The sequence below is a fragment of the Sander vitreus genome, chromosome 13 (assembly GCF_031162955.1).
Source record: "Sander vitreus isolate 19-12246 chromosome 13, sanVit1, whole genome shotgun sequence".
In the NCBI taxonomy this organism is placed as follows: Eukaryota; Metazoa; Chordata; class Actinopteri; order Perciformes; family Percidae; genus Sander; species Sander vitreus.
In genome coordinates, this window is record NC_135867.1 from 16848559 (window position 1) to 16871858 (window position 23300).

Consider the following 23300-nt stretch of genomic DNA (forward strand, 5'->3'; position numbering starts at 1 on the left):
GTCACAAAGATCTTAAAGAAGAGAGAAAATCATTGACAAAAAAATAACATTTAGGGGGATTTTCAGGAGGTTTTGTGCATTTTAAAGAAACACTGCAATCAAAATAGTTCTTATTCAAACATTTTTTTAAATCATTTTGGTTACATTTTAGCATAGCAAGGCTCCATCAGTTATTCCACTATAGAAAGATATTACAGAAGCAGTGAGAGAAATATCTCAGTCAAACCAAGGACATCATGGTGATCCATGCCACCGCCTAATTTACTTTTAATGAGTTCTGCTCGCATTAGAATCTTTCAGAATTTTCAACATTATCCAATTATAAAAGAAATAGGAATTTTTTTTTAAATTCTTGGAAAATGTATAGTTAATGTTTCTTTTTGTCAAACCAGCAGTTTTTCTTTTTAAAAAAACATGCAAATAGACAAGACAAACATCAGAATTGTAAATTTTGACACAAATACATGCATTCCTTTTTATTCACAAAACCAGTCCAATTTTCTAAACAAATACAAAGATTGGTTATTTTTAAAAGCTGTAGCTATCCAGCAACATAACAAAATCATGAAAATATAACAAATAAACAAACAAATAAAAAAATGTAATCTTGTCTCAGTGCGTTCAGTAGGCTAGACTCAGAACAAGTGCTGTCTCTTACAGTGCTATTGCCCAGAGCAGTATTGGCATATGCTCAGTAGGGCCACAGTAACATAAGGCTGCCAGTTTCACTAAAAGAAAAGTTTGGAAATGCAGAGGAGGGCTGATTGAGGAGATTACAGTAGTGACGGCTCTGGAGAACAGCATCTTCAACCCAGTGAAGAGTCTCTGGAGATCCGCCTGATAACATGACTTTTTTTTGAGTTTAGTTTAAATTCGAAATCAACAGCGTCACATTTTCAAACATTTTCTTTCTTCTTTGTCTTTCAAAGACAAGCAGTGATCTGTCTGAAAACTAGACTCTAACGAAACGAATCATAAAACAGACAAGGGTTTAAGTAACATAATGGTGAAGAATTACAATAATGTTTGCCATTAGCCACTAGTTTTGAAATATAGCTGTAAATTTACATTCTCTACACAAGTACTGTATCTTTCCACACATGAACAACATTAACACCAAACACAGAAATAAGTTGATTGTCCACACTCAGTCCGTCATTTCTGTTTCTGGCAATGAACAGTTCCATGTTTAAGCGACAGAAAAAAACCTGCTGGAAAAAGGACAAAAGGTACCAAAATGGAAACATAGAAAAGGGAATGAAAGTTGCCATAGATGCTTTTCTTTAAGCTTCATTTTTGGTTCAAGGAATAAGTAGGTGCATCCATTATCCCGATTGATTTATTATTTTTTTGTTCTGCTTCGTTTTTTTGTCGTTTTTTTTATAGAATTTTATTTGTTGCTTGTTTGTTTGTTTATTAGCCACTGTCTGTTCCGGAGACAATCCAGGAGTTGGCATTGCACTTGATGGCAGAGCTTTGGGTAGGGAGTGGAGGAGGAGTCCTACTGGAACCACCGGAACGCCGCTCCTGTAGGAAGCATCACCTTCTTGCAGAAACAGAAGACAAGGAGGGGAGGGGAGGGAGGGGTGAGAGAGAGGAGGTTGGAGTTGTTAATGAAAAGCAGCACATTTTTTTAAGTGCTTGCAAATATAATCCCAAATCTACTACTTTACTGAGAAGCTACAATTTCTTCACTTGACAAAGAGGCATAGGCTACATAGTGTTGCCGTCCTGTTTCTGCATTCTCCGTTGTTTAGTGTTGCAACTAGTGAGTATTGTCATTATCGATTCATCTATCGGTTGTTTTTGTTTTGCTTAATGTATGAAACGTAAAAAGGAAAATCTAAAGTTATCAATTATTCAATTATTATTCAAATATATTCAATTTGCAAAACAAAAGCAGAACATCTTCACATTTTAGAAAGGTGGAACCTGTGAATGTTTAGTATAGTAGTAGTAGTTGACAAATGATTTACATGATTGATGTCCAACAAGTTAATTGATTAACTTCTGTTCAACTCTTTCTCCCTGGATGAGTAGTATGTGTGAAATCTCTGCATTCTGCAATGTATGGTCCAACAGTTGCCCCCCTCTCTCCTCAGCACCACCACAACGAGCTTCGGTCCCGGCTTCACACAAAACCCGATATGCCACATTTATTATTTAGCCACCACACGCGTTGCTCTCCCACACCATCATCAATGATTATGCAGCTCTTTGTCTCTCGCTCCTCTTTCACTGTGGTTATCTGTGCCTCTGATTGCACTGAGCAGGAGTGGCACACATGCATGCAGCTGCAGGGCTCAGAAGCGGCCTGCCAGTCAGGAGATAGAGAGCCGCTCGTGGTCCCTGGAGCTGCAGCGCGTCTGGCGTCCTGCAAAGTGCAACTCAATTCTGCAGCACGGATTCTTCCGTAAGCCTGCTCTGCCTGGAGCGAGGCAGGAGGAGCTCGACAAACATTTATGCACCCACACACACTCTCACACCGAACCAATATGTATTCAAGTACAGTCACACACCTCCACACACAGTGGCACGTTAACCGACACTCACAATACACCCCCCATTCACACCAAACAGTGAGACTGTTAAACTAAAATTCTCATGGATGGATGATGGATTCAGATTCACTTTTCCACAGCAGAGGGCTTAATAGGGATCCATACATACTGTGAGATACACACACCCATGCATACAGTCACACTTATCTAATGGAAAAGAAAAAAAAATATGTACTACATGTTAGTGTCATGCACCATTCACATAACTGTATTGCCCTCTGAAGACATAAAAAAAACCTAATTCTAATGAAAAAAACAATATGTAACCTGAATATAATCATACTTAAAATTCAGTGTGTCTTGTTGCGCCGCTCTCTTGCACAGCTGCGGTGAAATTATGAGTTTTCCAAAAAGGCATCAGAAGCAAATAAGCCATTAGTTCAGACAAGTTTGTTTGACACTAAAAACAATACTGGCCCGAATTACTTTTCGGGCCCACTTAAACCATTCCACTACCCTCACAGTGTTCTTTTGAATGCTATTGTTCATATCTTGACATGAAACTAACAGCAGGGTTCATGCTCCACAGGTATCATATACTTCCATTTTGAAAGTTTACTCCTGCTGACAAAAATGAAACATTTTCACTCGGGTAAAAAGACTTCAAACAAGGTAATTACTCTGGTGATCTAAGCCAAATATAACCCACACTGTGCTTTATTTCGTGAATTGGCTCAATCAGGAGTAATCTGACAGAAGAGACACCTAATGCCACAGTGCTGTTCGTAGCCCACATACAGTATGCATGTGCCAGTTCATCTCAGCCTCTCAACTTCATATCAATTCTCAAAGATGTAGCAAATGCATACATATTTAGGAAATTGGTTTTGGCTCACATGAATATTAATAGGAACCACAAACCTGGAGGTTAACAGCCAACATATTGCTGAATTATTTTATGGTCTGTGTGTTAAGTATCGTAATCCATCTCTGTGATGACCTTTCTACAGCAGTGCTCAGCTGTTAAGAAGACAGTCAGAGGGCAACAACATCTGGCGCTGCCACAGATGTCGAAAACCTGGTATTGGCCAGACTGACCATAACTTAGTGTGTGGAAAGAAAAACAACTCTTACTTGAAATGTAAATGCTGTTTTTCCTCATTATCAAACATGAGCAATCAATTGAAAAATGGCTGCAGTTCAGTGATAGAAAAAGCCTTCCTTCACCAACACTGATTGCACAGGTTCAAACAGATGGAATCTGTGGGTGTGAAGTGGCCAATCACTGAAATCAATGGATGTGTTTTTCACACAAGGTACCTTGAATTTTGTGTTAGCATAACACAAACAATTTGTGTGTAACATTCAACAAAAGTAGGAGAAGGAAGCATCTTTAAATGAGTTAATCCACCACAACGTGGCCCTTAAGATTACTGAATATGTTGTAAGGTGTTACTGATGCAAATTCCTGTAAGTCACTTCAAGCCATCATGAATTAAATGTTTGCCCTAGGGCACCACTGAGCCTTCTGGTTATTGTTTTTGTGGCTTTACCATCAACAATTGTGAGAATTCCCTTTTGGACTCCCACAAGAAGAAAAAAAACCTGACAGGATGAACGCAAAGCATCTCCACATGCAGTAGTGCACGTGGGATGTAACAGTGTCTGCAGCTCACGAGGAGCGGAAAAGTAAACCTTTAAAGAAACTGAATCAGAACACCATTGATCTCCAGCTGGCATAAACACCTACTGTTTTTCCTCAACCTGCTCTCCCTTCCAGAATATGTAAATACAGTGATACAATTTCTCTTACTGGACCAATATATACATCTCGTAGCCAGGGCAGGAGTATTAACACACACGATCTGATCCATCAGTTCAACCCATAAATCCTGTATTAAGTATTATTATTATTACAATCATTATGCATGCCCGGGTCACTGGTGTAAATGGGGCTGCAACTAACAATTATTTGTGTTGTGAATATCTGATATTATGCTAATTATATATACAATGTGATAAATATTAAAGCTGACGATCCAAATCTTTTCACGCTAACCATCAATGCTCATGTCCAGTAATCACAGGTCAAAAGACATGTGGGCATCTATGTTAAAACTGGGCTACATTTGATTGATAATTTAAAGGGGTGATTGAATGCAAAACCGATTTTACCTTGTCATAGTTGAATAATGACAGTTTAGTGGGTAACTAGGACATACATAGAACCTCAAAATCCCATTGACACCTCTTTCCTATGCAAATCTCACAATTTGAAACTGCCTCTGAAAACAGGCAAATCTCAAAGAGCCGCCTAGTTGACGTCAACTCGGCGGCTCCTCCTCATTTGGCTCTAGTCTCTAGCTTTGTCACGCCAAAACATTTAGATAGGCTACACCACTGATCTGAGGTCAGGTAGTCTTCTGAATAGGTCGCGCAGATCTCAGAAATTGTATACATTGTTCATCTGCTATTTTACCACTAAATTAACTTCTGAGACTTTTTTATGCGAGAAATCAACTATGTAGAGGTCAAATATGGGCCGTTTTATAAAAATTGATGGCTAATTGCAAATTTTGTCCGACTGTGTGACGGAGTTCAGCGGCCGGTGCTTCCTGTGTTGCTGCCTCGCCGCCCGGCCTGCCTTCCTTCACAGACCCCGGCATACTGTGAGGTAGATGGAGCACCGTCACAGCTGGCAGCCCACGGCACTCCATACCCGCGCAAAGTCACAGTTTTTTGGGTTAATGGACTACCAAACGCCGCTGCCCTGACAGAGCTCCAGGGCCTGCAGCTCCCCTCTTCCTGCTAAATGGCCGGTGTGTTTGAGTGAGAGCGCGGTCAGCGAGCTTGTTACGCCAGCAATCTCTTACCACAGGTTCCAGTTAATCTTATAATGTGTATAATTATAATGTGTTGAGTTATTTAAACAAACGATCGGGGAAATAAACACCTCTTGTCCGCGAGTCTCATTGATAGAGCCTGCGGCTGGATGGAGCTCTATCAATGAGAGCTAGCTAGCCTCCTCTTAGAATTCCTCTGAAATTCACAAAAATGCATTAAATTGAAATCGGACACCATTGTTAGCTTTATGAGACCTTGAGGTAGATGTTATATAAGTGGCGTGACGAAATTCAAACTGTAAATATACTCTAAATACGCCGAAAATGAAGCTAACTAGCTGCGATCTGTACACATAGGATTGAAGGGACAGTCGCAGCTAACGAAAACCCCTAATGTTCACAAAAATGCATTAAATTGAAATCGGACAACATTGTTAGCTTTATAAGACCTTGGGGTAGATGTTATATAAGTGGCGTGACAAAATTCAAACTGTAAATATAGCTACCCTAATTATGCCGGCAGCTGGCAGCCAGCCAGCTCCGCGGAGCTCCACGGAGCCCCGAGTATTCCAGTAGTCCAGTACCCAGGGAAACGGTGACTTTCACTGGGTATGGAGGTTGCCGCTTTCTCGTCAGACTGTGTGGAGCTCCTAGCTAAAGTCCGACATGTCTTACCAAATTTGCAATTAGCCATCAATTTTCGTAAAACGGCCCATATTTGAGCTTTATAAAGTTGATTTCTCGCTTAAAAAAAGTCTCAGAAGTGAATTTATTAACGAAATAGCCCGACAAACAATGTATAACTTTGCAGTGTCTGAAATATGAGACCTGCTGTCTCGTCTCCAATGTGTTTCTATGTGGTTCGCTCAAACCAATCAGCACGCAGCTCATCTAAATATTCATGAGCATACCATATTTGGAAGAAAAGCTCTTGTTTTCACAGGGTAGTTAAGCGCCTAATAAAATAGCATTCGGGCAATTTTCAGCCCAACCAATGTTACATACCCTATTAGGAGACCTTAAGGAACAGTGTAAAGTACCCTATATAATCATTCAATTACCCCTTTAAATTGGATATTAAGGTTACATATGATGGTTGTTCAACAGCATGAATTTATTTGATTGAAATGCTGTTAAAACTGTTAAATGTAACAAAAATGTTTGAAAAACAAGTTTTATACACATCTAGACGTCTTTTAACCAGCAAATTACAAAAATAAATTTACAAATAATACCACTGCCTCTCTTTTGTGTAAAGCGCTGTTTGCTTAATGTCCTGTAATCCAAAAGGCAGTCAACAGTACAGCACCTTGGCTACCTCACTTTCCTTCTCCCTCTTTCTGTCTTCCTTAGTCTCCTCTGTCCACTCCAAATTTGTCCCTCTGTCTGCCCAGCAACTTGCCCACACATCCATGTGTCTTGGTGTCACTCTACGTGCCTGTCAGTTTGCATGAGCCTCTTCTGTCCTGACTGTCTGGTGTACGCAGTCTGGGAGGCAGTAAGGACCATGAGGGAATACACTACTCCCATATCAACGTCTGATGACAAAGAAGCACAAGTTCAACGTTCACATACAAGTAAAAACAAGATCCATTACAACTTCCTAACCCTGATTTTTCTTTCTCTCTGTTTTGAACAGCAGCGCTGAGACTGACACTACTGGAGGGTATTCAGACATGACATACAGCAGAAAGGAACTGCCTTCCCACTTATTTCTCTCAAATGTAGCATTCCCAGAATAAATCCAGACATCTTCAGCCAGTTAGCTATGAGGTGGCAAAGGCTTCAGCATGCTAACTCCCCCTCACTTGCCAATTTTACGCTCCTCTTTGAGCTGCCATGAGCTTTCAATGGAAACCGTCAACACCCTTAAAATAAGCACTGCTGCTGGACTGCACTTGTGTACCGACGTGTATATGCTCACAGGCTCGTACAAACGCATGAACGTAACCCTTCACGGAAATGATGTAAAACAGAGCCAAAGTCTTTTTTACTCAAATGTGTGTGTGCGCACAAAAACAGTCAAAAAACTGACCATCACCATCTGAAAAACTGACCGCAAGACACATGTTAAATAAGTCGTCATACCCCTTTAGAGATTGCACACTGAGTATAACAGCCACAGCAGACGGGGATGTGCCGCTCTATCTTTGATTGGAGGGGAATGTGACACTCAGGGGCTGTTTGAGCTACAGCTGAGGTTCACTGCAGTTCACTCTGAAAGCCAGGACGATCTTCTCCTCTGGCACAGGTGCTGAATATGCATTAAGGGGAAGCAGGAATTTCTCTTATAGAAGCTCTGTTTTAAACACAAAAAAACATATACGGTAATTGACATTATTACATCATCTACTCGTTATTGACATTTGCGATTTACTGCTGACTCTCTGCTCTCTCCTGACACAGCACATCTTCCATGAATCTCATTCTCTGACATTTAGCTTGTACTGATGACATCATGCTCACTGACAGTGCGGCCCAGGCCGTATTCTCTGATCTAATCACCTGCTGAACAAGAGCTGTTGACTTAATAACAAAGCCATTCGAGACAACTACTAGACTGCTAATGGGAAATGTTTGAGTGGATGAGGACAAATAAAAAGCAGGCAAAATTGAAAATGTACTGCTGTCAGAGCTCTGTACGGGGGGAAAAGGTGAAACTGCAGTAATGTAGAAAATCAAGTTTGGGACAAAGAGGTAACAGGTTGCAGATATCTTTGATGGTTTCCTGATTGAATAAGAATACCAGTCTAATTTTAACTTAAAAACTAGTTACTATCCAGGTGTGTTTTATATGTTGTCAGTTGTGTTGCAATGCACATGTATAGTCACTTTATTGCTCTTAAAAAAAGTCATGCTGTGGGTTGTCAGGTGATTGAGGTTATGGTTTGATTCATGCCTTCTGTGTGGGTAAATGTTGGCACAAATGTTTTTTTGCCTTTTCCCATTGCAATCTCATGCTTAAAACATTCAGTACATCCGTGGCACTGCACAAACGTTTAGCTCTCTGAAAAGTTCTTTGTACATATGTCAGATTTCATCAATGTGCCTTTTATTTTTTGCAATTAATGAGACCCTGACCATTACTGTATTTACATGTATTTCTATTTAATGAATGGACCAACTTTAGTGTAATATTATCCACATTTCAGCCAAGTGAAAAATATTAAACCTTCATGCTGACATCTGATGGACTAGATCAGACAATGTCAGTCTGAGAGCCGTTTTTCCACACTGTTTGCTTTTGACAACTACACTGATTTTGTGCAGACACTATCAGGAATTATATAATAGTGCCTGTGTTGCCTGCACAAGAAGCACAAACTTTTAAAAACACATATATTATCATTTAATATTTATTTGCCTAATATTGTCAAACTGCAAGCAGAGATTAGCCTTCTTATTTCTGGTCTGAAAAAGGGAAATTGCTTGATAGACACATTAAATAAATTAGTGAGTTGTACATACTTTCAGATGTCAGGAGTCCAAAATGTGTGCAAGGTAATTAGGCCCACAGTACATATGATTAAAGTCAATATTCAGACTGCTATTATACTTGGAGGCTTGGCAGGTTTATGGTACCCTGGAGTTTCTTTCATATGAGGTGGCCACTGGCAACATCAGCAGACTGACGTCTCAGGCAGCATGATGACCTATATCAACATCACCTGCATGAATATTCAAGCCCCTTTGGGTTTGGCATCACTGGTGTGAATGACTGGTATTAGGCTAACTGCCATGACAACATCAATTGCAAATTATAAATTAAATTGCTTTCTGTTACAGACATTAAGTCTTACCACCTATATAGCGAGCTGACGTTTCACCATTTAAGTGAATCATCAATGGAGACAAATAAAGCCTCTCATTAATTTGCAACTGAACAATACAACAGCGAGAACAACATGCTGGTATTCAGACACATCAGTCTGATTCTCAACTTGTGACAAAGTCAGGTTTTTTTCAGTCGCAATGGCCCGGGATGACAAGTGTGTCAATCCTTCAGTTTCACACTATCAAAGGAACGTGCCACGGTTCTTGAAAGTTTTAACTTATCATACAAATCATGTTCCCAATTTTACCATGTACTTTTTAAGTGTTTTAAAATGTGCTCTTCTTCATGGCCCAGGCAACCATTGGTTTCCATTTGGCAACCTATGGGATGAAAATTGTTGCTAATTACATTGTAAAGTCTAAATTATTGTTGTGTGATGAAAGGCTGACTTTTCACATCAATCTGTGCAGGTGTAAGCACAGATTTATGGTTCATTTAGGTGTAATCACAGCCTTAGAAATTACAACAGTACAGTTTCAGATTTATACTGTACAAACAGTATAAATCTGACAACGATTAAACCAGGCACGAGCTTCACTGTGATGAACAACAAGTCAAGACAACAAGTCCTCCAAATACAAAACTACTGAATCTATTGTTTGTAACTGCCCATTAGAACAACACAGAAGAGTTTTCTGATGTGACGCCATTATCAGCAGGACAACATTATTTGCCTGTGCCTTCCAAAACTATTCCAAATCACTGTTGGAAAATGCATCAGTTTTATGATGTTTTAATGGTTACGATTAAGGTCTGGTTAGATTTAAGCACACAAACAACTTGATTGTTGGTTGGGTTTAAGTTACTACTTACTTAAAGTTAGGGGGCCGTACGTTGTCATGGTTATAATTTGCAAAAAATTGGGGAATTTACAAAAGTCACAATTGCTAGAGATCTTTGTTGCTTGAATGTAAATAAATGTTCTTTGGTCATTTGCTAAAACAACTTATGTTGTTTTCTTGCAGGACAGCATCCACAACCAAATGTAAACGTTTTGCAAAAGCAAACACTACGGTATGTTTTAAAAAAGGGTAAGTAAATCATATACACTAGTAAATGGGCTAAAACATGCAAACAACATTGATATGGCCTTTTAAAATATCTAAACCTGTGTGTGCACAAATACGTGAATATGTGTAGCTGTCTTATCGTGTTGGTTGGATATTTTACGCGGCAAAGCATGGAATTGTCCAGTCGATCTTAAAGCTCCAATAACATCAGTGACCTGAGCTAAACTAAGTGAATCTTACATTTAAAATGGCAACACACGGTACTGTGTTTTCAGTTTGTGTCACTCAAAATCTTCCAATAACCAAACCATCCCCTTCAATTAAGGAGCATTTTTTCAGTGGATGGCTGAAGTCGGCACATAGAGATTTAACAACCAACATTTCACATTTCCACAAACAAGAGGCCAAGCTGTCACCCTCAATCATCATCAGAAAGAAAAAGAAGTAAAGCCATTAGCAATTTGAAGCACAAATCCAGTTTGTGTCAATTAGACCAAAGGCCTTCCTGTTCACACTGCGTTACATATCTATCAATTCATTATGTAATGCCAAAGTGACACTATTATTCATTGATCCCAAAAGTTGATTTCTTCTGAGATGCAACATCTGCTGACATTGTTTTCATGATTGGTCGTTCTGTCACAGCCGGGCTTAGTTAGGCCACTGAGGTAATGGAGGTAACAGATAGGAAGTTTGTAGGGCCATTTAGATGAGCAGGATAGAAGGACACCGGAGAGAAGGACAGCATCAGCAAAAGTGTGTGTGTGTGTGTGTGTGTGTGTGTGTGGGGGGGGGCATGTGCCACACTGACACCTGGCGCTCCAGATGACAGCCCTTGCCCAGATGGACCTTGTTACATGCACACACATACACATACCCACGCATGTACACTTACACACAAACACATACTGTACACATATCGTAATTACACAAAGAAAAATCTACAATTACAACATATGCACAAAGAGGATGTGCATGTGACCAAGCAGAAAATGCTCTACTGAAGGGAATGCATTGTGTAATCTTTAATTTAAGATAGCGAATTAGCTTTCCAATTTAAAGATGTGGGCCGGGCGATGGTTATGGTGGACGGATTAAAGACACCCCATGGTGCATGCTTACCCTGCACATAACCACAACACTCCTCACCACCTGTCATTTCCCTGCTTGTGGAGCCATCTCCCCACCAAAAAGCCTCCCTGTACTATTTCCCTTCGAGGGGAATTGTTTTCAGGTGTGAAGCCAACATTTGTTTGTGATGTTTGCAGATCTCTCTATTATTATTTTTAAACAATTTCCCAGTGGTCAACTCTAAATTTTAGATCCCACAAAGATAAAGGTATGGCTTATTGGCTCTTTGGTTTCTCACCTTAGTTTTTGTCACTTTTTGCACCCCTGTATTAACTCTTTGGATCAAAACCCTTTAAGCTTATTTTTTGTAACCCTAAAGACTGACCCACAATACAATGGCACATCATAACAACTACCCACTTACCTCCAGAGCAGCAGAGGGCTTCTTCTTCAGTTCCTCACATTTGCGAAACTTGCAGATCTGGTGGCCTGTTTTGCGATTCCGGCAGCTGCTGCATTGCTCGCAGTTAATCCGCCGTCGGCAAGGTGGGCACATGCCACAACGTTTTCGCTTCTTTTTACCGGAGTTGATAGCAGAGGCCAGCTCGCTCTGCGCCGGGTACTCGGCCAGGCCGGCCATGTGTAGCGCGCTGTCCGCCAGAAACACTCCAGCCGGCGTCATGATGAAAAGCCCCGGGTTGAAGGGGAAACCACCCCCTACTCCATATGGGAAGTCAACAGGACCACCTACGGCATCCGTAACAGACGTACCCTCCAAGTCGCTAGCCCCCGAGCCTGCGTCTCCACCGCCAATTCCCACTCCCATGCCCCCAGGCAGGAGCATGTGCTCCATACCGGCCCGCTTTAACAGGGCTGCTGCCTGGGCAAAGTGCAGCAGGCCATTCTGTCCCTCTAGAACCTGTTCTAGGGTCCGGTCCAACTTGGCTGCTGTCAGTGCAGAGACAGTGGGCTGGGGCTGCGGGGGTGGCTGAGGCTTGGCCGAGTGGCTCTTAGTCTCACCATTTTCCTTGTGTCCATTGCTAGTGGCAGAGGAGACTGCTGTATACTGGGAGAGGGTACGGGACTTTTTAAGGCTCTTACTGAGGGGCTCACTGATGATGCCACTGCGGTTCCTGCGCTCTATAACAGGAGAATCCTGTTTGCAGTTACTCCGCTCGTGGTCCTCTGTCCGGCCCCCCTCCGACAATCCGCTAGACATGGTCCAGAGCGTACGTGCCTGGGTTGAGGGTGAGGGTGGAAAGGGGGCAGGGGTGAGCGAGGAGGGGGAGCAAAGACCTTTTCTCGGTCCGTTCTGTGCCCCGGTGGAAGTGGCGCCTCACCTCAATGGACCAACCAGCCAGCCGACAACAGGCAGGCCCCGGAGCCTTCTGCCCGCACTACAGCTCAGCCCTCATCCACGTTCTTCCATGGGCCATCTGGAAACTTTACACAGGGAGAGAAGAGAGGTAAATGATCACTTCACCAAAACACTGAAACTCAAGAGCTACATTTCCATTTTTGTTCAGGGTCAACTTTGGCAAATGCAAGAAGAACTGAGAAGATGAACATCACCTTTTAAGTTGATATGCCAGAAGTTAAGAAGCAACATTAGCATTCATTTGTCTTTCTGGCCACATGAAGAACGTAAGTCCCGTATTCACACAGTTTTAGCTCTACCAACTCCAAGGCATGTAAATGCTCCATGGTGTTTACCAGATAGTTGTTACCTGTGTATGTCTGCTGTTTTTTTCTGGGCAGGTAGTGTACAATGGGGGTTTTATAGCTGCCTGCTGTGGCCTAAAATGGCTTTTTGAGAGCAGTGAGACATACATACATTGTTATTGTAAAAATTGATGGGCTCACTAATGAAAAGAAAATCAATTTTCTTTGTTCGGTCTCTGGGCTTTTGGCTATATATTTCTTCCCAGATTGTTGTGTGAGAATCTAATAAGGGAAACATAGAGTATCACAATGTTATACACTCAGATCAATGAGCATGTGATTGTTAATAAATAACTGCAACTAGGGCTGTCAGTTAACGCGTTAATCGCAATGCGATTAAGGGCCAACGCCATGAATTTTTTTAATCGCATGCCGGCATTTATTAATTTATTTTACACTTCACTCGGCTTTGCGTCGTGCCTAACAGGCTACTATTTTGACCCTTTGCAGCACCGTTACTTATCATCAAGCTGCCACTTCCTCGTAACACATCCTGCTACTGCAGGCTGCAGGCATGATGGAGAAAGACAGCAGCAATGAAATCATGAATGGCGCTTTTTATTTTCCAAAACTCCCAGACGGCTCGTAGACAAGTCGAAAGCCATATGCACATTGTGTAAAGCCGAAATAAAATATCACCGAAGCACATCAAGCTTGAGTTACCACCTACGGAGCTAAGCATAGTAGTACAGTTAACGTGATGCTACCCGCTAGCATGCTACCCACTCAGGCAAAGCAGTATTTTGGAGAGTGCTACTTGCCGACCTGTGGATGAAACCAAATCCCCAAAAATTACTACAGCTCTTGCGAAACAGGTAGCAACTAACTGTAACCTGTCAGCATCGTAGAGGACTCGGGTCTTAAATACGTACTACGGTTGGCATGTTCTGACCTGTCTCGTTGCCATCGAGGGGGACAGCAGCCCCACACACAGCCTGTACGACACGGAGAAAGCAGCCCAACTGGAACTGCTGCAAGGTGCTGCAAACACTGTCTCATTAACCGGTGTTCACTGGACTTAGTTACTAAACACTATATTGACTCTAGTAAGGATAGGGATTTTTAGTTTTTTAGTTAGGTACTTGGAGGAATTGTGCAATAATGACAGATTCACACATTTTTCTAACGCCAACATTTAGTGGCAAAATCCATTGTTATGTCTACAAAATTATTTTAGATATAATATAAGTATGAGTCTGGAGATCCTTCTTTCTTGTTGAAGGGGAAATCTATTGTTGGGACACGTTTGTTTCTACTGAATTTTATTAATGTTAATAGTGTTTGGATGCTTTCAATGGTTTGTTCGAATTCTGCATTAGCAAAACACACAAAAAAATTATAAAATGATAAATCTTTACCCGGACAAGTGACTTTTGTGCATGGACAAGTGAAACGTAAATGTACTTCTCCAAAGGACAAGTGCCTCAAAAAGTTAATGTCGAGCCCTGGCCTCTTAACAGACACAAAATGCAATTAAAATGTCTGTGCAACATGAACAGGGCTCTTACATGACGACAAGACACGTTTTCAACTCAGACATTGTTTAAATTCACCTACCCTGTTAGCTGCTAGCTGCCGTCTGGGATGAGTGAGTGTGTTCAGCCAGGCTTCGGTAATAATCATCAAGCAGAAGTTCTGTGTGTGTTTGTAGCATATATATCCATTTTGTGTGCAATCCATCTGGCGTTGGTGAATAGGAGTCTCGACAGTGGTGAACTGTGTGTTAGTTGCCTTAGCCGGGCTAGCAGGCGAGGAAGGCGGGGAGGAAGTAGAAGGATGCCGGTCGGGCCTGCTAGCCCGGCTAAGGCAACTAACACACAGTTCACCACTGCCGAGACTCCTATTCACCAACGCCAGATGGATTGCACACAAAATGGATATATATGCTACAAACACACACAGAACTTCTGCTTGATGATTATTACCGAAGCCTGGCTGAACACACTCACTCATCCCAGACGGCAGCTAGCAGCTAACAGGGTAGGTGAATTTAAACAATGTCTGAGTTGAAAACGCATCTTGTTGTCATGTAAGGGCCCTGTTCATGTTGCACAGACATTTTAATTGATTTTGTGTCTGTTAAGAGGCACAAAGGCACTCTTTATCTTATGCCCCCAAAACTGCTGTTTTAGCTAAGTGGGAGCTCTCGGCATTAACTGCAGCAGCTCCGTGTTGCTACCACCGATTTGGCTCGTTTTTTTTGCTATCGACAGTACTCGCATACGTATAGCGATCAAGATTAACGTAAAAATTGCCCGGAGTTCTCCTTTAAATAGCAAGGTTAGGCTCCCAACCTTAATTTATTTATTTTCTTTGCCAACCAATCAGAGAAGCGCCAGAGAAGCAGGTGTTGCCTTGCCAGGAGTTTTATGTGTGAAGAATTAGTGGGAGAATGAACGTTTTTAGATTTTATTACTTTGTTAATTATGTAATATTGTTATATTTATTACTTGTCAAATTATGCACACATTTTCCCGCCTGGTTTAGGATGTTGAGTTTAAGTCTGCTGATTTAGTGTTGAGCTTTTTCAGGCATCTGAACTTAATATCTTTAAAGTTGTATGTCTTTTGATTGCTATCATTGTATAGAAATCATTTTCTATCCTATTACTTTTAAAGACCAAACCTGTGGAGCAATATCGTTTGGCAAAATATTATCTGAAATGGAGCGGTGGGGCTTATGAAGAGGCTTCCCCAAGGCTAGGAGTGAGAGACTCCCCACTGGAAAGAGATGCATCCATCCACCGGCCTTTAGCGCAAGATTCCTGTGACTGCTCATCTATGAAAAGAAAAACTGTGCCGCTACTCTCCTGACCTGTCCATGTTCACAAACAAGCGTACCACCTCCCACAGAAAAGCTGAGGAAATGGCCGGGCCAGTCCTTATAAGGGAAACAAAGAGAAAGGGAGGGGAAGAGGATGGAGGGGGGGTGTCTGTGCAGTGTGTGGAAATTGGAAGGCCAGAATTAGTGGGAGGTAAAGCTTCAAAGGCAAGAGCACAGCCCCCACATTCTCACCAGCTCAGGGGGATGTGGCGCCAGCGAACCAGAGCCAGCTCCGCAGCCCCTCAGCCCCATAGTTTCAGTTTCTCCTACTACAGCACTGACCAGGGTCCGGTTTCCCTAAGGCATCTCAAACTAACTGCATCTCTGCTCAGTTGTGGTTGAATGCATAACAGCACTGCAAATCATCGGAGTGATACATGGGGGATTTGTGTCTTTATGGAATATTGGACCTGGAATTATGTATTTAGTGGTCAGTTATGAATACTTCAATGTTGTAAGAGGTGATTTTTCATTAAGATTTTATTGTTTTAAATTAGCTCTATGGCAGCTGTGCATTTACGTAAAGTAAATCTGGCAATCATGTGTACAGCAACACATTTCTTGATTAATCATGGCCTAAGAGAATATCCAGCTCTGATCCCACTGCTTTATCAATGTTCTTAATACAGTAAATGTGATAAAAGACTTTGGTTTTCACATAATTAATGAACTGGCATATTATCAATAGCTAGTAAAAATGAGTTCTCACGACAGCTACAAAGTCACAAAGTCTCATGAAAAAATATCACTGATCAGTTGTAAGATAATAATTCAGCCAGGGAAGTATTATGTCAACAGCTACCTGCTGATGACACCACTGGTTTCAAAAAAGGCAAATGACCTTTCATTTCAACAAGTGTTGAAGATTGTGATAGTATGGATATGACACAATACTTTTTTCATACTGTTGACTTGCTTTGCGTCAATCCCAGCAATCCCTGCTGTATGAGGATAACACAGTGACACACACACGCTGGTTTAGTTTTTTTAGTAAAATTTTAAAACTTTGACAAATGTCTGGACTTGTATTGTATTGTAGTTGAACACTGTTACAATCACTAAATGCTTCAGTCATTATTCTCAATGCACAGTTTTACACTTCGGTGATGTAAACCTACGCTATGTTTACGGAAAGACAATCATTTATACTTACATTATTATTATTATATACATTTATACTTTATTACAATGTTTTCACTCTGTACTGGTCCACCACCATATTTTGTTCTGTATGTGGAGCCTCTGGTTCCCAACCCAACTCCCTACAGACTAAGCTACTGCCACCCCATCACAAGCAGAGACATGTACTAATAACACACAGTTAAGGTATTTAATGGCCAACAACTATCCTATGATTTGTAAAACAAAATAAACCCATTTTAATAATTTTATTTCAAGTACTCATAGACAGTAATTTTATTGTGTCATTTCTACACATTTAGTTATCTGACAAAAATTGCAAACTGTACTTCGAAGTCAATATTCTGTCCCAAATAAAAAACTAAAACTCCACCTAACCAGTGTAGAATGACAAATGTGTATCTTACATGTTTGTTTGCACCACACCACAGTTGTTGCTTTTGTCTACCACACTGTGTAACAAATGAAAGCATGGTTACCTATTTTAGCCTCACACTCACCCTCCTGAGCTGTGTGTACATCTGCCTTCCATCCTACTGACCTATCCGTCAAACTCTCTCCATCAACATCAACCCTGAACGTGGCATATAGTCTTACGCTAATCACCCTCCTCGACTTCCACTGTCGTGGCTCTTCAGATTCCTTCACCACATCATTAACAGAGGTTTATGTCCTTATGTGAACTGTGTCCTAAACCACAACTGCCTCTAGTACTGAGAGTATCAGCGCCATACTGCTGAAACAAGATAATTGATGTTGTTTTGTCCTTTTAAGCATGTTTACTTAATTTCCTGTAATGCTATAGACTTAATTCTGTGTTTCACATTAAAGCCTTACACCTCAGGTTTCTTTGAATTGGCCTGACAAGAGCACTGTAATTAGTAGCCACATGTTAAAGCCTACAGTATAAGAGCTGCATTTCTTGCAACTCAAGCTGTCTCAGCATAAAAATAGGTGTACATTTTTTTAACTATACCTGATATTTCCCTGAGTCTTTCTTCAACGTGCTACACAGGATTGGAGGACGGAGATAAAGATCTGGATATAAATGGTCCGAATGATCAATGCAGTCCAACAGCCTTTCTCGGATCGACCAATGAGCTCAGCTGGAAGTTGTAGACCGCAGGTGTGGCCAGAGAGGCATGATCTGACCCTACTATTAAAACATCCATAAAAAATTTGGTGACCTCTTGTTTAGGTAAATTCAAAACGGACAAAATTCAACGGATTAAAGACATTTGTAACTGTTTCTTTAATGCCTCATTTTCATTATAGTCTAAACTGAATCTGTTTTGTTAGTTTGTTACACTTTAAAGGAAAGTAAAACGGAGTACTGGATAATTACTCTAGTTTTAATAGTCATTAAGTGTAAAATATTGACAAGCCTGAGGAGATATAACACAACGCTCTTAATGTGATTATGAATGTAAAAACACTTAGTGAAAATCTTGACCTTAATTCCAGCCTGTTGAATCTGATGAGTGATGTCAGTTCTTTGTCACTTTGTGAACACTTTGTCAAAAGCAGCTGATCTGCAGAACCTGAGAATGTGTTTAAAAGTGGCTAAGAAAATGTCACATATGTTGATACATGATATATGGGTATTCATTTGTGTGTGAAGCTTGATTTTGTTGAATCTGCTAATAGCTTATAATTGAGTCTGGGTTCACATACACTGTAGCTGTTCTGTTAGTGAGCATGTATACATTATTTTGTGCAAACAGTCAAGAAAAGCTGAATGGAGTGTTATGTGAGCGTGAGATGTGGTGTTTTTATCCAGATATTCCAAATACTGTATTGATCCTTTGAGAGAAATTCTGTTTTTGCTGTCTCCCTGTTTGCTACTTGGCAATGCTGCCTGTAAATAGTTTCCCCCAGCCTGTATATAGGTTTGTTTATATCTAATAATTTGCATGAAACTTGCAGCTCAGTATCAGTGACCTGAGACAGACACTCACATTAAAGGAAAGGTTCAACATTTTGGGAAATACATTTATTCGCTTTCTTGCAGGGGTTAGAAGAGATATCGACATTGATATCTGTACTCTAAAGCCAGGAGACAGTTCGCTTAGCTTAGCATAAAGACTGGAAACAGGGGGAAACAGCTAGCCTGGATCTGTTGAAAGGTAACAAAATCAGCCGCTCTAACGCTCATTAATTAACATATGATATTCAGTTTGTTTAATCAATAATGTTTAATACAATGTTTAATACAATAACCAAAATGTAAAAACAACAATTTTCTGTTTATGGTTTATGTGCTAAACTAATTCTTGGCCACAAACAGTTGCCAGGCAACCAGCGGAGACTCCAGGAAGTAACTGATCCTGGTCATGAAATAGTAACCCTCAGTAAAACATCAAACTGTCTTTTTAGTGGGCTGCTAGCGGTAGCTTCATACTTAGCATACAAACACGTACATGAGTGGTATCAATCTTGTATTTAATGTAACTCTGTGAAGTGAATAACATTTCCAAAAACCTTTCCTTTACGCCATAAGGCACGAATATGATTATTAGGTTACATTCTGTATACCTGTGTATGAATCGTTGGAAAAAGCAGAGGTCTTAATTTTAATTAATTAATTAATATACAAAACCTATGAAGCTTAAATCATTGGTGAATTGAGTAGTACTTTAATAGATCATATTGTACATTACTTCCTAACAGCCACAGTGCTGATGAGTGAATGTTGTCAGCACTATGATACTTGTATGAGCATGAACAACTCATTCAACACTCACATGCAGCTCTCAGCTTGAAAACAGCTTCAAACTTTTTAACAGTTTCCTCAAATAAAAATGAATGTCAGTCCACAATATAGTGACAACTGACTGATGGATGAATGGTTGATTGGTTCAGTAGTTGAAAAGGTTCGATCAATAGGTGAAAGAGAAATGAAGGAAAGCATTTAGGGTCAGTGTGTGTTTATATTCCCCATTGATTTTAAGATTGTAGGCCAATAATCTTACTCAGAGCACAAATCAAAACATGAGAAAAACCACAAACTACCAGGAATCTAGGATGTTTTTCTATTATGACTGCTTAAATAATTAACACACATTGACTTGGTCCCCACAGCAGCCTAATATTACACATGAAATCATTTAGTTTGGGAATGTGATGAACACATTGAAAGGATAAACTCAAGGTATGATCCTATGCAACTTTGATTAACTTAACCAATTACCCTATATCATGTTTGATAAGAAAATTCACCTCCTTCAGGCGATGGAGTAGGCCAACTCTTGAATAAGTTTCTGACGTCACTGCATGCGCAGGTGCCAGGTAATTGCAGTCAGCTTTTTAACGGAGGTGGGAAAAATATTGTCTAATTTCCTGCAGGGTTATGAGGCATTTGGCCCGCCACAAACTCTGTAGCAGCTGAGTTACACCTCTGGAGAAGCGAGAATACTTAATCCAGACGCGCTGTCTACATTCTCTATTCCTCCCACCTCCTGTCGACTGACGCGCGCACACGGACACGCATACCCTCCCTCGTGCATAGGTGCATACACACGCAAACGCACGAACAGAGGAAGTTAAAAAGCCTGGTGACAATAGTAAGACTCACGGCTTCATCCATTGTCCATAACCTGCTGCGTCTTATTCTTCCTAATGAGGCTATATGCTCACAAAAACTTAGTGGAGATAAACAACCAAGCCGTGCATACTGTGACTTCAAATTATTCGCAACCATGTGGAGCACAAAAATCTCCGCGGTGAAAGCTGCTGTACTTGGGAACTTTCTAATAATGGCCGAAGAAAAAAAGAAGAATATGACATTTGGAATTTAAAAAAGCCGATGAATTCTTCACCTGTCTTTACGAGAGTGGAACACTATGATATCTGTTTAGGTTACTAGTGTATGTTGTTAGGGTTAAACGAAAGTTTAATTTAGGCTATACAGTCTGACGATCAGGAAGAGTCTGCTGTCAAATGTAAGCCTGATCCGACTCTAATGCGCGTTGATCATGATATATCGTTCATTAGCGCCAAGTTTAGTGCGCGTCATTAACAGCTGATTCACAATAAAGCATCTGGCGTTTGGTTCACTGTTGTGCCGATCCGTATCTGGAGGCGACTTTTTAAATAAAGAGAAATGAAGATTGTTATTAAAAACCTGACAGCAGCTTGTTAAATACCCCCTTCATCCAAGCACAGTGCTGAAGAATCATTACCTGTCCAATCACCGGCGATTATAAAACCTTTATTTTATTGTTTTCCACCAAGAGTAATTTTTGGAGATCAAAATAGCTGGCTTTTGTCTGGACTCAGTGGTCTATGAGCACGGTAGCCTATCTGCGGTACCAGCATATGGTCTGCAGTCGCACATTTGAGGATATAGCCGACAGAAGAGCGCCGGTTCACCCCGCTATAACTTGATCCTATTAGAAGATGACATCCCAACTTTCAGCAGACTTCAACAAAGTATGATCCCCCCCCATTAGCAACCCTCCTCCCTCCCCTTCCATGTATCTGCATATTTGCAAACACGGGCCCATTTTATTCGCACCTACCAAAGCAGATCCGAGCAGAGGGGAGGGCTCCCACAGTCCGAGCGGTCCGTCTCTCAGCCTGCCGTGCAGAATGGTGACCAAAAAAAAGAAGAGGGCAGAAAAAAGCTTATTCTCCGCTAACAAAATCCTACAGAGTGCCTGTCTGTTAATGACAAATGTGAAAAGAAAAAAAATATTCACCGTCAGTTATTTTGGAAAAGCGTACTTTCTCTGAGGCTGAACGCGTGGGTTCCCCCAGCTTTCTCGGTCCTTGCAATCCCACCTCTACATCCCCGCTTGCAGAGAGGAACATGCAAACACATTTCATAGATTTTTGGAGCTTCGCGGAAAAACCGAAGTGGACTTTTCTGTGGTGCACGCGCTTCAGCCGAGGCAATAATAAACCGAGAGAGGCCACGAGGTTCAGTGTGATCTCAGAACAGCTGAGGGGGGAGAGGTGTTGATTCAAAATAAAACTGAGGGCTGATCAAAGATGACTCTACTCTGCCTGAATAATTACTTGCTTTATGTCTCTTTAATAATGCTTCAGCTCGAATGATGATGATGATATAATGTATTCAAAATAACTAAATTATAAAGGTTAAAAAGGGTTAAAGGTGCGTAGCCTTCACAGATTTATTTTTAAGCGAGTGAGTTTATGCAACACAAAATTGCCTGAATGTGCGGGGATGGTTTTGTTTTATGATTAGAGGATACAACATATGATAGGCCCAATTAACTAAATATGTTTTCAGTGTTAATATCTGCATTGTCACATTGTCACACAAGTGTGATTTCGAATATTGTGTTTTCTCGTTTTATGGAGTTGATGCAGGGTGGTGGAGGGTAAACACTCAGTTCACCCATCAATGTATTTGGAGAACAGAGTTTATCCACCATGCAAGGCTGACAGAAATCAGCCCCATCACCGGTCGTTCCTCCTCGCGCTCAGCCAGAGTCCACTCCACCTCTTTCGGCTGTCCTGTCTGCTGGCAGGCGGCCAATCTAAGTGTGTGGAAATGACACCGCCAGGGCGGCAGAGATTTTCCTTCATTTCTCTCCTTCCCGATCGTAGACTGGCTGACATTGGCTAGAAAGTGGAGCAGCTCGTCAGGGACAATCAATGCGAATCGATCGAGCTGTGCGGTTGAGGCTCCAGAGCTGGAAAATATCGCGGCAGCTGAAAAGAGAGAGAGAGAGAGAGAGAGAGAGAGAGAGAGAGAGAGAGAGAGAGAACGAGAGAGGAGGGGGTGTTCTACCAACTCTGCCAGTAGCCAACCAACCTCCCTGCAAACAAATATGCTCTGGCTCTCATAAACATGACACTCACATAGTAAGTATACTAAAGTCAAAAAGCCAGCAAATGCGTAATTACGCACGGAATTTGTGTTCCAAACGTATAAACAGTAGATGTGATGTCCAGTCCACAAGTTATTTTATAATGTAGGCTATTGAGTATAAAATCATCTAAAATAATGACTTAAAATAAAACAGCTTAAATCTGCCAATGGGATACAAGACTGTTTCACTTGTTTCTAAATGTTTGACTTGCACCTTGTTGTAATTTTTTTTACGATGCTTTAAAGACTCAAAATGTAGTACAACACACATCATCCATGTTAATGATTCAGCATAAAGTTATTATGCATTGTGATTCATATCTATTTGGAAAATACTTTAAATTCATCATGAAATATTGAGGAAACAATTAAATTATATTCGAAAACGTCCTCAGATGACGTCTATTTTCAGTACCAAGCAAAAGTGTTATCTTAGTTTATTAAAATGATGGGTATCTCATTTTGGAGTGAACTTTATTAGTCGCAGTAGTATTAAATTAATCCAAATTAAATCCT

At 40.8% G+C, this 23300-nt stretch overlaps 1 protein-coding gene across 3 annotated transcripts; it reads right to left on the bottom strand.

Moving 5' to 3' along the window:
• Window positions 1–442: 442 nt before the first annotated feature.
• cxxc5a (CXXC finger protein 5a) lies at window positions 443–21809 on the bottom strand. Of its 3 annotated transcripts, none has more exons than XM_078266472.1 (4): window positions 21646–21809; window positions 21466–21523; window positions 11685–12703; window positions 443–1546 (listed from the first exon to the last, which is right to left on the bottom strand). In XM_078266472.1, the coding sequence occupies exons 3-4, from the start codon at window positions 12477–12479 to the stop codon at window positions 1502–1504; spliced, it is 840 nt and encodes a 279-aa protein (XP_078122598.1). In that variant the 5' UTR covers window positions 12480–12703; window positions 21466–21523; window positions 21646–21809; the 3' UTR covers window positions 443–1501. The 3 variants fall into 3 exon arrangements, with proteins under 3 accessions (XP_078122598.1, XP_078122599.1, XP_078122601.1); XM_078266473.1 differs by having other exon boundaries at window positions 21462–21523; XM_078266475.1 differs by having other exon boundaries at window positions 443–1543; window positions 21466–21804.
• Between the last annotated feature and the right edge of the window lie 1491 nt (window positions 21810–23300).

Coding starts and splice junctions, on each gene's coding strand:
- cxxc5a (XM_078266472.1), bottom strand. CDS start 12,479: ATGTCTAGCGGATTGTCGGAGGGGGGCCGGACAGAGGACCACGAGCGG. Junction 1,547..11,684: donor AGCCCTCTGCTGCTCTGGAG/GTAAGTGGGTAG, acceptor TGTTTCTGCAAG/AAGGTGATGCTTCCTACAGG.